Raw genomic sequence first — 15,736 nt, forward strand, 5'->3', positions numbered from 1 at the left:
TCCTTATAAATTTTAGAATCCGTTTGTCTGTTCCTACCAAAACCCTAATGGGATTCTTATGGAGATTGTGCTGAGTCTTTTGATGAATTTGTGGAGAGTTGACTCTTTAACAATATCTGGTCTTTGGAGTCATGAATATAGTATATCTCTCCATTACTTTAGGTTTTCTTTAATTGTTTTTCAGCAATATTTTAGCGTTTTCAGGTAAAATGTTGCATGTGTTTTGTCAGATCTGTACCTAAACAGTTCATATTTTTAGGCTATTATAAATGGTATTTTTGCTACTGCAAATGGTATTTTAAATTTCGTTTTCTTGATTATTTATTTTTGTTGTATAAAACTCCATTGATTACAGTAAGGTTATTGATAATACGCACTTACACATTTTTAATGAAAGATCCTTGATGACAGTTCTCCCATTCCTGATGTTGGTAATTCATGTCTTCTCTCGTTTATTCCCCTAATCATTCTAGATACAGGCTTTTCAATTATATTGATATTCTTAAAGATCAAATTTAATGTCTTTTATTTTCTCTGCTGTCTACTTCAGTGACTTCTGCACTTTCCCTTATTTCCTTTCTTCTGCTATTTTGGTCTTCATTGTTTTTGCATTTTTATTTCTTAGTACTGAAGTTAAGGCCGTTGGTTCAAATCCCTGTTTTTATATATAGGCATTTTTGTTCTATAAATTTGTTTCTAAGGACCGCTTTAGATGCATCGTACAAATTTCAGTAAGTTGTGCTTTAATTTTCATTCAGTTCAAATGACTTTTTAAATTTCTTTTTGATTTCCTCTCTCACCCATCTGTCATTGAAGAATGTATTACATACTTTCCAAATACTTTTGAAATATTGCAGATACATTTGTGTTATCTACTTCTAATTTAATCCCACTGTCCTCTAGGAAGATCCTTTGGGTGATGCTAATCCTGTCAAATTTAGTAAGACGTCTTTGTGGCCCAGAACATATTGCCTATCATGGTAAATTTCCATGTACATATGAAAATAGTGTGTGCTCTTTATTGTTGGGGAGAGTGTTCTAAAATGTTAGTTAGATTAATTTGGCTGATAGTGTCTTTCAGTCTGTACGACTTACTGATTTTTTTTTTTTTTTTTTTTTTTGGTCAACTGGTTCAATTGTTGAGAGGAAAGATTTAAAAATCTCTGACCCTAATTGTGAACTTTTATTTCTTTCATGTATTTTCAAACTCTGTTGTTTATAGGCATATAAACATTAAGAATTTTTACATCTACTTGATGAATTGGCCATTTTAGCCAATTATAAATGATTCTCTCTTATATATAAGATCCTCTCCATCCCTGGCAATATATTTTGTTCAGAAATCTGCTTCGTCTGATACTGATATATCCATATCCACTACAGCTTTGTTTTAGTTACCACTAGCATGAGATATCTTTTCCCATATTTTTACTTTTAACCTCTATGTACCTTTATATTTAAAGCGGGATTCATGTATTTGGCATACAGCTGGATCTTATTTTTAAAATTCCATGTCATACATCATCAGGGAAATGTAAACTAAAACAATGAGATGCTACTGCACACCTATTAAGATGGCCCAAATCCAGAACGGTGGCAATACCAAATGATGGCAGGGATGTGGAGCAACAGGAACTCTCCTTCAGTGCTGGTGGGAATGCAACATCGTACAACCACTTTGGAAGCCAGTTTGACAGTTCCTTACAAAACCAAATCTACTCTGCTATGTGGATCGCTCCTTGGTATTTACCCAAATGAGCTGAAAATTTATGTCCACACAAAATTCTCACATGTATGTTTCTAGCAGCTTCGTTCATAGTTGCTAAAACTTGGAAACAACCAAGATGACCTTCAGTAGGTGAATGAATAAATAAACTGTGGCACATCCAGGCAGTGGAATATTCTTCAGCATGAAAAAGGAATGAGCTATCAAGCCATGAAAAGATATGTAGGAACCTTACTTAAATGCATATGACTTGCTGAAAGAAGCCAATCTGAAACAGCTACATATGATTCCAACTATAGGACATTACAGAAAAGGCAAAACTATGGAAACAGTAAAAAAAAAAAAATCAGTGGTTGCCTGTCGTTGGGAGAGAGAGAGGAGTTTGTATGTGGAGCACAGAGGATTTGGGGGTCAGTGAAACAATTCTGTATGATACTATAATGGTGGATACATGTCATTCTTTTTTCTTTTTTTTTATACATGTCATTCTATATTTGTTCAAACCTATAGAATGCACAACACCAACAGTGAACACCCAAGTAAATTGTGGACTTTGGGTGATAATGATGTGTTGGTATAGATTCATTGACTGTAAGAAGTATACCAGTCTGGTGCAGGATATGGGTAGTGGGGGAGGCTGTGTCTGTTTTGGGCAAGAGGTTTATGTGATGGCTCCGTACTTTCTGCTCAATTTTGCTATGAACTTAAAAGTGCTCTAAAATATAAAGTCATGCCGAGTGAAGTAAGTCAATTGGATAAGAACAATCATCATATTATTTCACTCATACGGGGAACATAAGAAATAGTGAAAGAGATTATAAGGGAAAGGAGGGAAAACTTTAGAGAGGGTGACAAAACATGAGAGACTCCTAACTCTGGGAAATGAACAAAGGGTAGTGGAGGGGAGACGGGTGCGGGGGGAAGGGGTAACTGGGTGATGGGCACTGAGGAGGGCACTTGATGGGATGAGCACTCGGTGTTACAGTATATGTTGGCAAATCGAACTTCAATAAAAAAATAGGATATAATTTTGAAAAGGAAAAAAAATAAAGTCTGCTTAGGAGAAAGGAATCCAATTTGTCAATCTCTACATTTTATTTGGTGAATTCAGACAATTTGTACTTAATACTGTTAACGACATGGTTGGATTTAAAGCTATCATGCTAGCTGTTTTCTACTTGCTCATCTATCGTCTTGCTCCCCTCCCCGTTTTAGGACTTATTTTAAATTAAGTGAGGGGGCACCTGGGTGGTTCAGTGGGTTAAGCGTCCGACTCTTGATTTTGTCTCAGGTCATGATCTCAAGGTCATGAGATCCAGTCCCGTGTGGGGCTCCCTGATGGGCATGGAGCCTGCTTAAAATTCTCTCTCTCCCTGTCTCTCTGCCCCTCACCCCTCCTGCACATGCTCTCTCTGTCTAAATAAGTAAGTAAGTAAGTAAGTAAGTAAGTAAGTAAGTAAGTAAATAAATAAATAAAGCGAGCATTTCATGATACCATTTATCTCCTGTGTAGGCTTATTAGTCATAATACTTTGGACAGATACTTTCGGGGTTATATTTGACACTTCTTTAACTTGCCACAGTCTACCTTCAAGTAATATTGTACTACCTCACATGTAGAATTAGAATCTTACAACGGTATATTTATATTCCCCCAAGTCCCTGTGCTGTTGGTGTCCAAGAAATTAATAACTCCACATAATTTATATTCCACAATGCATTGGTATGAATTTACGATTGCACTCTCAATTGATTCATAAGGAATGTTTAAAATAATAAATATTCTATTACTCTCATCATATTTAACATCTCCAGTATTGGTTATCCATTTGTGTCAAACATATTTACCTTTACTGTACTTTTCTTGTGCCTAAAAGATACGCTTTAATATTTAGTGTAGTGCATATCTAATGATGATGAATTATTTCAACTCTGGTTAAGTATGAAAAAATTTTTAATTTAATTTCACTTTTAAAAGATACCCATTGAATGTAAAATTCTGAGTTGACAGTTCTTAATTACTTCACTATTATAAAGATGGTGTGCCACTTTCTTATAACTTGCATTGTTTCTGATAAGAAGTTCCCTGTAATTCTCACTTTTGGTCCTGAATGATTCTATAATGTTTTGGTCTCCCACTTCCTTAGGAGTGAGGGGGAGCAGATTGGAAGAATGTCATGAATACACACCATGCGATATCTGTGCATTGTCACTTCGGTAGATCTTAGATGCATGCATAGCAAAATAAACACATCTTTTTTAAAAAATCAGTGAAAAAAATTCAGATTTAAGAAACATGTTATACCATCATGCCCATAGCCATGATGGATTAACACGAACCCAACTTACTCTCCCACCTAAGTATCTATAAACCCCCTCCCCCCAAAAAAAATTATAAAGCTTTACCTCATGGTACCACAGGCACCACGGGACAGTGATCCCCGAGAGAAGGGCGAGGCAACTAACACGGTGAGCCCTCAGATTGCCCGATTCCCCCAACTTCTTGCCTGGATAGAGTTTACAGGGCACAGCATGGGAAGACTGAACACAAACAGAGCCCACTGGAGAACCTGAATGAAGGAGACAGAGTTGTGAATTCCGAGAGGCCAACGTGCCTAGAATGTGCTGGAAGTAAGGGAGGGGAGAGCCACACAGAGAGGTAGTTCTGGAGAGCTGCAGAGGTTTCCCATCAGGGTGCAGTGTATTAGCAAGGAGCAGGGGGTGGTAGCTGACTTCCATCTCCCAGAGTGAGTAGTTGTGTGGATAATGATGCCACTTACTGAGATGATGAAGGTGGGAGTTTTAAAAGCAAGAGAGTTGGGGAGTGTGGGTGTGTGGGAAGGGGTAGGTTTGCCAAGTGACTGGTTCTAGACAGACTCACTATGAAGAGCCCTCGAGACATCCAAATGGAGATGTCGCGTGGGAGAATGAATATATGGATTTGGGTCTCAAAGGTGAAGTTCAAACTGGGGCTGTAGATTTTGTAGTTATTGGCATATGAGCATAAACAGTTATATAGCATAGAGAGAGGGGCTGATATAAAAACAAATGTAATAAAAGCTCACATCATAGGCGGAAAAAGTTGTAGCTATGTACTGTGATGGATGTTAACTAGACTTATTGTGGTGATCCTCTTGCAATACATAAAAATACTGAATCACTATGGTGTACACCTGAAACTAACATAAGGTTATATGTCAATTATATCTCACTTTTAAAAAAGAGAGAGGAAGGAAGGAAGGAAGGAAGGAAGGAAGGAAGGAAGGAAGGAAAGAAGGAAGGAAATTTAAATCATAAAGCAAACAAAAGGAATAAAAGAGTCCTCCATGGTTTTTGTAAAAAGAACAGATTCAGTCTGAGATGGGAACATAGTATTTTCTATTAGCACTGAGCAGTTTGTCGAGGCTTTCATTTCTAGGGTCTGGTCACCTCCCACAGAAACGTGTTACACAGGAAGGGCTGAAGACAGCAGAGGTTGCTATGCAACAGCTGAGGAAAGCCATCCAACCAGCCAGAACTGATATTGGTCACTGGAGAGTAAAAGTCGTGGTTCTAGCAATAGCTTCCATTCATGTACAGGAGTTCCGGAGAGGCTGACACAAAAAACAAATATAAAAGTCCACCATGGTTTTTGTAAAAAGCACAGGATCGATTTGAGTTGCAAACCTAGCGTTTTCTGCCTCCAAAGCAGTCTCTCCAGCCATTCTGGAAGCCTAGCGGTATGTGTTGGGTTGGGTAAGACCCCAGGAAGTGCTTCCTGTGCTTCCCATTTTGCATATCGAGAAAGCGGGGTCAGAGACCTCCAGTGACCTGAGCAGGCTCACACCGCTAGTAGCAGACTGGCTCAGCACTTCATGCCTGGAATTCTGAAGACCAGCCTAGCTTCTTTCCACAAGACCACAGCTGCCCCAGGCCCCTGCCCTGGACGGAACCCCGGGCAAACATTTACTCTGAATCAGGGCTTGCCATGGCTCAGACACACAAGTGCCTGATTGTCCTGGCCGCCCCATCGGGCACCAGGAAGGCCTCGGGCGCAGAGCGTTTGTGCCACTCACAGCAAAGAGGCCTGACCGTTGGGGCAGGGAGCGGACCCCAAGGAGCAATTCCCACACCTGGAGGGACCCACGTACATTAGGCGAGGGGTGGAGCCTGGGGAATCTCTCTCTACCCATGTCCCGGATGCAGAGCTTGAGCTTGAGTCTTGGAGAGCACAAGCTTCACTTGTTTGGGACAGGTGTTGGCAGGCAGAAGAGGTGTGTGTGTTGGGGGTGGGGTGGGGGGTGGGTGTGGAACTGTCGCTCAAACTGGAGAGGGGAGCGTGCCTCAGTCCCCAGGCCAGCACTGCTGGGACATGGGGTTTGGAGTCAGGAAGACTCAGGCACACATACTGCATTTTCTGTTTACTGGCTCTGTGGCCTTGTCAGTTCACGCGGTGTGTCCGCACTTCAGCTTTCTGATCAGTAAAATGGGGATGTTGACATCTACCACCTCCCAGGGCTGCTAAGAGAGAAGACCAGCCCCAGCAAAGATAGAGCTCTGATGCCCAAGCTGCATAAAGAGTGGCTGGGGAAGCAGATGTTCCCAGTGTGTCTGGGGGCCATAGAGGTGGAGAGTGCTGGGGAACACAAAGGCAACGGGCATCTTCTGGCCATTTCCATTCTCCTTGTTAGAGTTAGAGACCCAGCTAGAGACTGCGTTTGTGACCTAGGGGTCATGCTAGGGAAGCCAGGCATAGTGTATTCCAGACCACACTGGAGGAGTTTAGCGGGAATGGGAAGGGCAGGGACCAGAAGCATCGTGCAAAGGTGCGGGGATTGAGGGTAGATGATTGGGTGGTCGAAGCGCACCACAGGCTGCGAGTGCGCGCGCCTCTGGTAAGAGGAGGGGTGGGGGGTATCTGGCGGGAGGGAGAAAAAGTCCCCCACCGCGCCCACCCACTCGCGGAATCGCATGCGCACTGGGGACCTGGTGGAGAGGGCTTTTGTTGGGAAAGCGGGCGGGCTGGAGGGGTCCGCGCATGCGCCGGCTTCCCAGCCGCGGGGGGTGCGCGGAGAAAAGGGGCGGGGTGGTCGGAGCTGCTGTGCTGGCAGCAGTAGGCGAGGGCGCGGCTGCGGGGTTCCTGGTGCTGAGGACGGACGCCATTGGAACCCCAGGGAAGGTAAGGATCCAGCCTCAGACCGGACCGGGAGAGGGCGAGTGGCACCCGGCACGCTGCGCCCTCCCCGCCCCCACACCCGGATCCGAACAAAGCCCAGGCACTCAGAACCGAGCCCTGTTAGACCCACGGTCTAGGTAGGACCCCACCCCCTCGCCGTGCCGTCTCCCGCCAGGATCTCTGCCAGGAGACGCAGAGCCCTGCATACACCGGAGCCCACCATCCGAACCCCTTTAGCAGATCCGTGTGCTCCGTGCTGAGCTTCCTTAGAGCGGAGGCCCTACCCCCACCCCAACCACTCCTAGATCACTCCCAACCTGCTGACCCGCGTTGCCCCCTTCCTGGAGTTGCAGTCCTGGGGTTTGAGACCTCCAGCGTTCCAATTCATGCCTCACTTACTCCGAGCCCCTACCCCACCCCCCGACACACACACCCCTAGAGCTGCTGTATGAGCCCAACCCAGACCTGAATCAGCTGAATGCCCCCACCCGGACCTAGCCAGAGGGTCTCTGGATTCAATTTCCCATAGCTTTCCGGGGTCCCTGTTGTCTGAGCCCTCTCATGTCATCTGCTCCCCCTTCATCACTAAATCAAAACCCTTTGTTTCTCCCTCTCTCGATGCACATCCCCTTTGGGACTTTTCAGACCCAAGCCCGCCAGTCCACCCCCTATTCAAAGCTAGCCGCTGGGATGGGGAGCTTGCCCATCCTAAACTCCCCTTTAAGTGCGAGGTTTCCTCCGACCACCTCTGTCCCTCTCTTAGGGCTCTGCCTCTGACACTATCTAACCCAACAGAACCCCCACACGCCCACCCCCTCCCTGGCCCCTCCCTCTGCCTTGTACTGCCTAGTAACCTGATGATTGCCGCCCCCCACCTCCTGAGAGATCCCACCTCCCGCTGTGTCCCGCCCTCTCCCCCTGAAGAGGCCTCACCCTCCCTCCCAGGCTGAGCTCTCTTCTCCTTGGGACCCCCAGCATGGCTGAGGGAAGCTACCGCACGGAATCGGAAACCTACAACGTTGAAGACATGGATGAGGGCAGTGATGAAGTGGGGGAGGAAGAGATGGTTGAAGGAAACGACTATGAAGAATTCGGTGCTTTTGGAGGCTACGGCACCCTCACCAGCTTTGACATCCGTATCCTCAGAGCCTTTGGGAGCTTGGGTCCAGGCCTTCGCATCTTATCGGTGAGACCCCTTGTGGGCCACCTGCTGGCCCTGGGCCCTTTCCCCTGTGAAGCTGCTGGAGAGGGGGCTGCTGTGGATGAAAGGGAGGGTTGTGTGGGGAAGGACTGCCCAGCTTCCCCAGCCTTCCCTCTCCTGCTCAGAGAAAGGGGGTTTCGGAAGTCTGGGGCCGGGGGTGGGGGGGGTGGGGGCAGGGGGAGCTGGCTGCAGGGGGGAGGCTGGCCAGCACAGGGAAGCATGATGTGCAGCACATGTAGAGCTGTCTGCCCTCCCCTCCCTTTCTCTCTGGCCTTGCAGAATGAGCCCTGGGAACTGGAAAACCCTATGCTGGCTAGGACTCTGATGGAGGCATTTCAGCTGGATCCAGAAACACTTGCCAATGAGGCTGCCGCCCGTGCTGCCAACGTAGCCCGCGCAGCTGCCTCCAACCGTGCTGCTAGGGCCGCTGCTGCTGCGGCCCGTGCCACCTACAATCAGGTGGTTGCTAACCACCCGGTGACCACAGACCAGGCTTCAGGAGAAGATCCTCGGCCCATGACATATGGGGCCCAGGGTCAGGCAGCCACCCCTGAGACAATCCGTGCTGCTCCACACATCTCCCAGATGCTAGTCAACAGTGAGATGGCCGCCCCAGGAGCTCCGGCAACGTCCACACAGCCCCACACAGCCTCCCAGGCCCAGGAGGCTGCAAACGAGGGCCCTAGTAGCGCCTGTGCTTTCTCTCAGGCTCCATGTGCTAGTGAGATGGATGCCACTCGGCCCAAGACCGCCTTCCTGGGTCAGAACGATATCTTTGATTTTACCCAGCCAGCAGGTGTCAGTGGCATGGCCTTCCCACGCCCCAAGAGACCTGCCCCAGCCCAAGAGGCCGCCACAGAGGGCCCCAGTGCTGCCTCCTCCGGGGTGCCCCAGGCAGCACCTGCCAGGGAGGGGGCGGCCACCCGGCCCAAGACGACCAAGTCTGGAAAGGCTCTTGCCAAGACTCGGTGGGTGGAGCCCCAGAATGTTGTGGCAGCAGCTGCTGCCAAGGCCAAGATGGCCACAACGAGCATCCCTGAGCCCGAGGGCGCAGCTGCCACTGCTCAGCACAGTGCTGAGCCCTGGGTCAGGATGGGAGGCAAGAGGACCAAGAAGGTGAGACCTCCCTGCTATCTCCAACCCTCCTTTCTCTGTTCAGCCCTCTTCTCTGGCCCCTCCCCTCCCCTCCCCTCCCCACCCTCCTCCCCTCCTCCCCTTCTCTCAGCTCTTGCATGTTTGTCCAACATGAGTTTGCTAGCATGCTCAGACTCCACCGAGTCTCTGCCCTCAGGCGTGGAGGAAGAAGAGGTTGGCTCAGTGCCGGGCACGTAGTAAGCACTCAGCACATGTCATCCACTGTTTGTACTACTCTTATTTCCAAGTACGTGCTCTGGTTGAGATGTGTGCTGGGCACTCTTGGACGGTGAGCCTGCTAGCCCTGGGTCTCCTCTCTCTGACACTCTGACTATAGTCCAAGCACCTGGATGACGAATATGAGAGCAGCGAGGAGGAGAGAGAGCCTCCTGCGGTCCCACCAACCTGGAGAGCACCGCAGCCCCCATTGACGGTGCGGGCTCAGGTGGCTCCCCGGCCCTCGATGGCCCTGAGGTCCCAGGTGCCCTCAAGACACGTGCTGTGCTTGCCACCCCGCAACGTGACCCTTCTGCAAGAGAGGGTAAGAAACCTGCTTTTCTCCCATCTCCCTCCTCTCCTCTCCTGTGGGCCAGTTCCTGGAGGTCACCCATGCCTTGCTCTCCCCGTGTGCTCCTCTTCCTCCTCCAGGCAAATAAGTTGGTGAAATATCTGATGATTAAGGACTATAAGAAGATCCCCATCAAGCGCTCAGGTGGGCAGCCCGGGCCCCCTCCCCGAGCTCTGCACACCCCCCACAATCCCCATCTCTACCCTATGGGGCCTGGCATCAGATGTCTCCACCCGGCAGGCCCAGCTGATCCCTCCATGTGCACAGTACGGGGTGGAGGGGGGAGTGGGGTTCCCGACGGTGCTCCCCTCAGCAGGGTTGACCGAGGGTTGCTGCAGCTCTTTGGACCCTGCTCAGCCCAGGTGCTCTCTCCACCCCACTCCCCCGCAGACATGATGAAGGATGTCATCCGAGAATATGATGAACATTTCCCTGAGATCATCGAACGAGCAACATACACTCTGGAAAAGGTGAGCGAGGGGCAGAGGCAGCTCACTGTGGTACAAGAGCTGCAGGGAAGCCTTGCACCCTGCAGCCCCCTGAGGTCCACTTTCAGTACACCTCCTCTGGCGGGCTCTCCTAGCTTCTCCCGCATGATCCCTTCTTCGAGGCTTCCCCTCCCTCATGCTGTCTGTTCTCTGAGCCTCCCTGGTCTCCTGAAGCCAGTGCCAGAGCTCCCACAGGGCAGTTCTCTGCAGCCTCTCTCCTTGAGCCTTCCGAATAACTTCGGGGTGCCTGTGGAGGGAAAGTTCTAGCGGGGAACTCAAGGACTGCCTGCAGGACAGGCAGCATGGGTTTCTGATCCCATGTTGTCTTCTCCCCCACATAGAAGTTTGGGATCCACCTGAAGGAAATTGACAAGGAGGAACACCTGTATATTCTCGTGTGCACCCGGGATTCCTCAGCTCGCCTCCTGGGAAAGTAAGAAAGGGCAGGAGGGTTGTGGCCTTCCTCACTGTGGCCTCCCCCTCCCCTTCCTCTCAGAGCAGCTGGAAAAGGGGCCTTTGGTGCCTGGCACAGCTCCGGCTCCCAGCCCCGCAGTCTGTGGTACCCAGTGATTAGGGGATGAAAGGGGAAGTGGCCTAGGCTAAAGCCTTGCTCGATGCTCTCGATGCTCTCGGGGGGCTTCCCCTCCCCACGCCCATAACCCCACCCCCCACACCACCTCCAAACCCCATCTTCTGGGAAAGAAAAAAAAGTGGGCTCCTTGTTGCCTGCCTCTTCCTGCTATGTGCCTGGCCTGGGCCTGGCAGTGGTGGTCCTGGAGGAAGGAAGCTTCCTGTCCAGTGTAACTCCCGATGCTCAAGGGGCAGGGAAGGTCTGGATGTGCCCCCGAACACGAACACGCTACTGCTGCTGCTGCTGCTGCTGCTGCTGCTGCTGCCGCTGCTGCTGCCGCTGCTGCCACTGCCAAGTGGTTGCTCCCTGCCTGACCCCCTCCTGGATGGAACTCTGTGAGGGGGCATTCACATCCGCATTTGAGGCATGAAGCGATTCAGTCTCAGACAGAGGAATGAATGGTCTGGATTAGAGAGCAACTTGTGCGTAGTGTGCGAAGAACAACCCCGTAGCCCAGGCCTGTGGGCAAAGCTGGTTGGGTGAGCCAGCCCTAGTCTCTTGGGCAAACGGCTGCTGGACAGGATCCCTCTTTCTACCCCTCTAGGACCAAGGACACTCCTAGGCTGAGCCTCCTCTTGGTGATCCTGGGAGTCATTTTCATGAATGGCAACCGTGCCAGCGAGGGTGAGTGGCTGGACCCGCAGCCAGGGGGTTGCCCAGTCTCAGCCTGGTGTGCTGAATTCTTGTGTCTCTTCTCCTCTCGCAGCCGTCCTCTGGGAGGCACTACGCAAGATGGGACTGCGCCCTGGGTATGATTGGGCTCTCGGCTCCCGCTCCTCAGTGCTGTCCTTGGGCACTGGTGGCCCCGGGATTGTAAATAGCCTGGTGGCCTCGTGCAGGAGGGTGGATGTCCTGGACTGGGTTGAGCGCTGAGGGTGCATGGTGAAATGGCCCTGGACTCTCAAGCCCCTCTCTGCTCCGTGTCCCCCCTCTGTCCCCAGATGAGATCTCAGAGAACCCATCAGAATTGAGGGTTCAAATCCGACCCTTGCCGAGGGCATCCCTGACATGGGGCCATGTGGCCCCTGCTGCCACTCCAGACCTCCATGGGGATGCCCCACAGGCTGGGACGCTCTCCATCCCGCTAGGGAGCACACCTGCCCACATCCAGGCACTGCCATTGTGTGTGGTTATGGATTCCTTCCTTTCCTGGCCCTCAGGGTGAGGCACCCATTCCTTGGAGATCTGAAGAAGCTCATTACAGAGGACTTTGTGAAGCAGAAGTAAGTATTGGCCAAGTTAACTCTGTCTCACACTCGCGCATTCCTCGTGGGCTGATCAGGCTGAGCGAGCCACTCTCCATGCCGGATCTTAGCACAGCGGGATAGGCGTCTCTTCTGTGAGGGTGGGTGGGGTGTGTGAGTGTTGGCGGGGAGTAGACTTCCAGCGCAGCCTTGGAGAGAGGGAGTAGAAGTCGACAGAGACTCCAGTGCAGGTTGTGTTAGAACCACTGTGCCATTTGGCCCCTGTCCCCCTAGGCTGTAGGAGAATGTCTCCTGCTTTACATCCCAGGAACCTGGGGCTCAGAGAGTTGGAAGCCTGAGCGTGGCCCCAGCTGGTGAGGGGCCCATTGGGTCCTGGAGCCCAGCCCGCCTACCTTTCTGGTCAGGGCCCACCCGGTCCTTGGTCGTAGGAGAACACGTGTGTACTCATGCAGGCGCACTACACATGCCCGGGTGCACACAGACATGCGAATGTGTGCGCACACAAACAGACACGGAGTTGGGGGGTGTGCGGAGAGTATGCTGCGTTTCTCCCCTTTACAGTCCTCTCCTATGGTGGATTGTCCTGGGGTTCCGCCAGGCCATGGGCGGGACCCTGCCGAGGAGTGTGCTCAGAGCAGGGGACCCGAAGAAATGGCTCCTCTGTTTACGACACACCCAATGGGAATCTGGGTTCATTGTGACAAGGGGCCAGAAACTGGTGGCCTTACTACAAACAGAGACACCCTACACGTGTTCCACTCTGCATGCACTTCCTGTGGCGTCTGGGCAGGACCGGCGCCACGTGGAGGCCTCGGTCCTGGAGGCAGAAACCCTGGGAGTGAGCATGGGCGTGAGGCATGGGCTGGAGGGCCAGGACAGTCCTCCTGCAGGAGCTGAGCTGCAGTATCGGGGCTGGGAAGGGACGACCCGGGAGCCCTTGGCACAACAGCAGGTCTGCTTGGCTGGAGGCAAACGTTTATCTTCCTCTCGCACTGAGGTACCTGGAATACAAGAAGGTCCCCAATAGCAGCCCACCCGAGTATGAATTCTTCTGGGGTCTGCGAGCCCGTCACGAGACCAGCAAGATGAGGGTGCTGAGATTCATCGCCCAGGTAACTGCCTCTGTTTGGGGCCAGGCGGTGGGGTGTGGGTTTGGTCTGTGCCATACCTTCTCTGTTTCTTGGTCATGGCCCCCTTCCTTAGGCTGTCTGTCCAGTGAGGATACTGATGCATTCCTAAGTAGGTGTCTTCCCCAAGTTCACAGAGGTGTAGTAAGTGGGAGGCATGGGGTGAGGTCCTGGGGCTGGCAGGGAGTCCTTAGGAGAGCCGGATCCCAATGGTCTTTCCTTTCGTCGGGACCATGCACAAGGCACTGGGGGTGGGAGCTGGTGGTGGCAGTGTATGGCAGGAAGCAGGTGCCCCGTGAACGTGGGGTCGCTGTTTGCATGGTCTCTGTTGCTCTACCGCAGAATCAGAACCGAGACCCCCGGGAATGGAAGGCTCATTTCTTGGAGGCCGTGGATGATGCTTTCAAGACGATGGACGTGGATATGGCTGAGGAACATGCCAGGGCCCAGATGAGAGCCCAGATGAACATCGGCGATGAAGCCCTGATTGGACGGTGGAGCTGGGATGACATACAGGTGGAGCTCCTGACCTGGGATGAGGATGGAGATTTTGGCGACGCCTGGGCCAGGATCCCCTTTGCATTCTGGGCCAGATACCATCAGTACATCCTGAATAGCAACCGTGCCAACCGGAGAGCCACTTGGAGAGCCGGCGTCAGCAGTGGCACCAATGGCGGGGCCAGCACCAGCATTCTGGATGGGCCCAGCACCAGCTCCACCATCCGGACCAGAAATGCCGCCAGAACGAGTGCCAACTTCTTCTCCTGGATCCAGTAAGATTTTCAGTCCATAAACAAAACCCCGAAGCAAGGGATGGGAAGGGGCTGTGAGGAGTCCAGTCGGGGGAAGGCCTGGGTGCAGTGGGGGAGCAAAGAGTGTGAAAGACCCTTGTTTCGTTCTTCATACCCCTCCCCCACTGCCATGTGTTTATACTTCTGCACCTGCTCCTGTGTCTTCCTTTACAGGCAACGCTGACGCTGCCGAACCGCAACCGTCCCTCACCAAGCCAGAGTGCCTCCTCGGATCCCTCCTTAACAAGGCACTCTAGGCAGCTTCGACCTGCCCATCCCAGATGGCATGCAAGATGAAGCTCTCTTTGCCCTTCCTGCTTTCATCATGTGCTTTCCTTGTGCGCTTCCGTGGTGCGCCTTTGTCGTGTTTTCATGTTTTTGGTATCAGTGTTACATTAAAGTTGCAAAGTTACTTGGGGCGTTTCCTCCTTCCCTTGTGCATGGACCTGGGGACGTGGCTATCTGGGGGGCACGTGGTTGAGGGCTCTGAGGTAGATACTACCCGCCTCTGCCTGGAAGGCAGCAGGTGTGGGTAGGGTGCTGGGAAGATGTGGAGGTGCCAGCTGGGTGTCCAGACCATGAGTTTTGAGAGGCTCCAGTCCCCACGGTGGCGTGACTTCCTACGAGGTACAACCTCACTTGGGCGCCAACGGTGGCAGGGGGAGGGGGGTTGGCAGGAAGAGGGGTGGAATGAAAGGCTGTGGGTTGGTGCCACTATCCCTCCCACCAAGGTGCAGGGTCCACAGACATCCACCAAGACCCTTCCACCTCATCTTTGGAGGTGCCATCTTGGAACCCTTCCCTCATCATCCACACAACTTTAGCACCTCATCTCTCCCTCAGGTGGAGTCTTCAGGACAATGAGATAGGCCTCGGGGACATTTTCACCCCTCCAGCAGGTTGAGGGAGGAGCCATAATTGCCCACACAGTAGGTTTAATGAAAACAGACCTCAACAACCTGTGACCGGACCCGAGGCCTGTTTGTGGGCTCCAGAGCTCTCCTTTGCTGGGAACCAGTGAAGGCCAAGGCTGGGCCTAAGTTCTGGTGTCTTCCAGGGCTTGGGGTGATCCCTGTAGGAGCGGGGTTGGGACTGCGATTCCTGCAAGGGACGACAGTAAGAGCAGAGATGCCTGGGAAGAGCTCAGTGGCACGCAGTAACAGTGTCCAGAGCTCTCTCAGGTCCCTCAGTGATGCCCACAGTTGAAGAACGAGGCCCCAGGTTAAGAAGAAGAAGAGGATCGTGTGAGGGCCCCTGCACACCATTGCCTCTTTTCCCCCAAGAAGAGGTTCCCTCCTCTCACCCAGACTTGGCTCCTGACCCAGATCCAGGCACATACTTTCACAGGCCCAGTGGAGAATGAAAACCGTGGGACCCCTTGCTCGGAAATCATTAAGAATCCCAAGAGAGTGACGGTAACGCATTGAACTACGTGTGCAGGCCCTCGGAGCAAGGGTCCCATGGGGCTGCATAGGTCACACCCTCAGGATGCTAGCTGTATAAGGTTTCCTCCCCTGAAGTCAGGCTTCAGCTGGGTTTCTGCCTAGCCGACCACTTCTGTGGTGTCTGCCTGCCTGGCTGCTGGGTCCCTGCTTGGCCACGTGGACACTGTGATTCCGACAGAAATTGAGTCCCCTTCACTTTAGCTTTCCTGATGCATGGTCTGGGATGAGAGAGGGATGAACGATGCCTGGCATCCGAGTCCTGGGG

General features: G+C 51.7%; 1 protein-coding gene and 1 non-coding gene across 4 annotated transcripts; both read left to right on the top strand.

Annotated features, from left to right (window-relative positions):
- Positions 1-6,727: 6,727 nt before the first annotated feature.
- LOC144309097 (melanoma-associated antigen D4) lies at positions 6,728-14,438 on the top strand. 3 transcript variants are annotated; one of them, XM_077890232.1, is made up of 13 exons: positions 6,728-6,884; positions 7,857-8,067; positions 8,362-9,198; positions 9,554-9,757; positions 9,865-9,928; positions 10,175-10,254; positions 10,614-10,705; positions 11,448-11,527; positions 11,610-11,652; positions 12,064-12,126; positions 13,106-13,220; positions 13,578-14,008; positions 14,201-14,438. In XM_077890232.1, the coding sequence occupies exons 2-13, from the start codon at positions 7,858-7,860 to the stop codon at positions 14,208-14,210; spliced, it is 2,229 nt and encodes a 742-aa protein (XP_077746358.1). In that variant the 5' UTR covers positions 6,728-6,884; position 7,857; the 3' UTR covers positions 14,211-14,438. The 3 variants fall into 3 exon arrangements, with proteins under 3 accessions (XP_077746358.1, XP_077746359.1, XP_077746360.1); XM_077890233.1 differs by having other exon boundaries at positions 6,734-6,884; positions 7,827-8,067; XM_077890234.1 differs by having other exon boundaries at positions 6,884-7,018.
- LOC144309328 (small nucleolar RNA SNORA11) lies at positions 12,729-12,860 on the top strand. Its single transcript, XR_013375370.1, has one exon. It is a non-coding gene; the product is annotated as a small nucleolar RNA SNORA11 (small nucleolar RNA).
- Positions 14,439-15,736: the final 1,298 nt, after the last annotated feature.

This window comes from Canis aureus, chromosome X, assembly GCF_053574225.1.
Source record: "Canis aureus isolate CA01 chromosome X, VMU_Caureus_v.1.0, whole genome shotgun sequence".
NCBI classification, from domain to species: Eukaryota; Metazoa; Chordata; class Mammalia; order Carnivora; family Canidae; genus Canis; species Canis aureus.

Bases quoted from the DNA above. Each gene is read 5' to 3' on its own strand.
- LOC144309097 (XM_077890232.1), top strand. From the start codon at position 7,858: ATGGCTGAGGGAAGCTACCGCACGGAATCGGAAACCTACAACGTTGAA. The intron at 11,653-12,063 runs GTATGATTGGGC...CCTGGCCCTCAG, and splicing joins AAGATGGGACTGCGCCCTGG to GGTGAGGCACCCATTCCTTG. The intron at 12,127-13,105 runs GTAAGTATTGGC...TCTCGCACTGAG, and splicing joins GAGGACTTTGTGAAGCAGAA to GTACCTGGAATACAAGAAGG.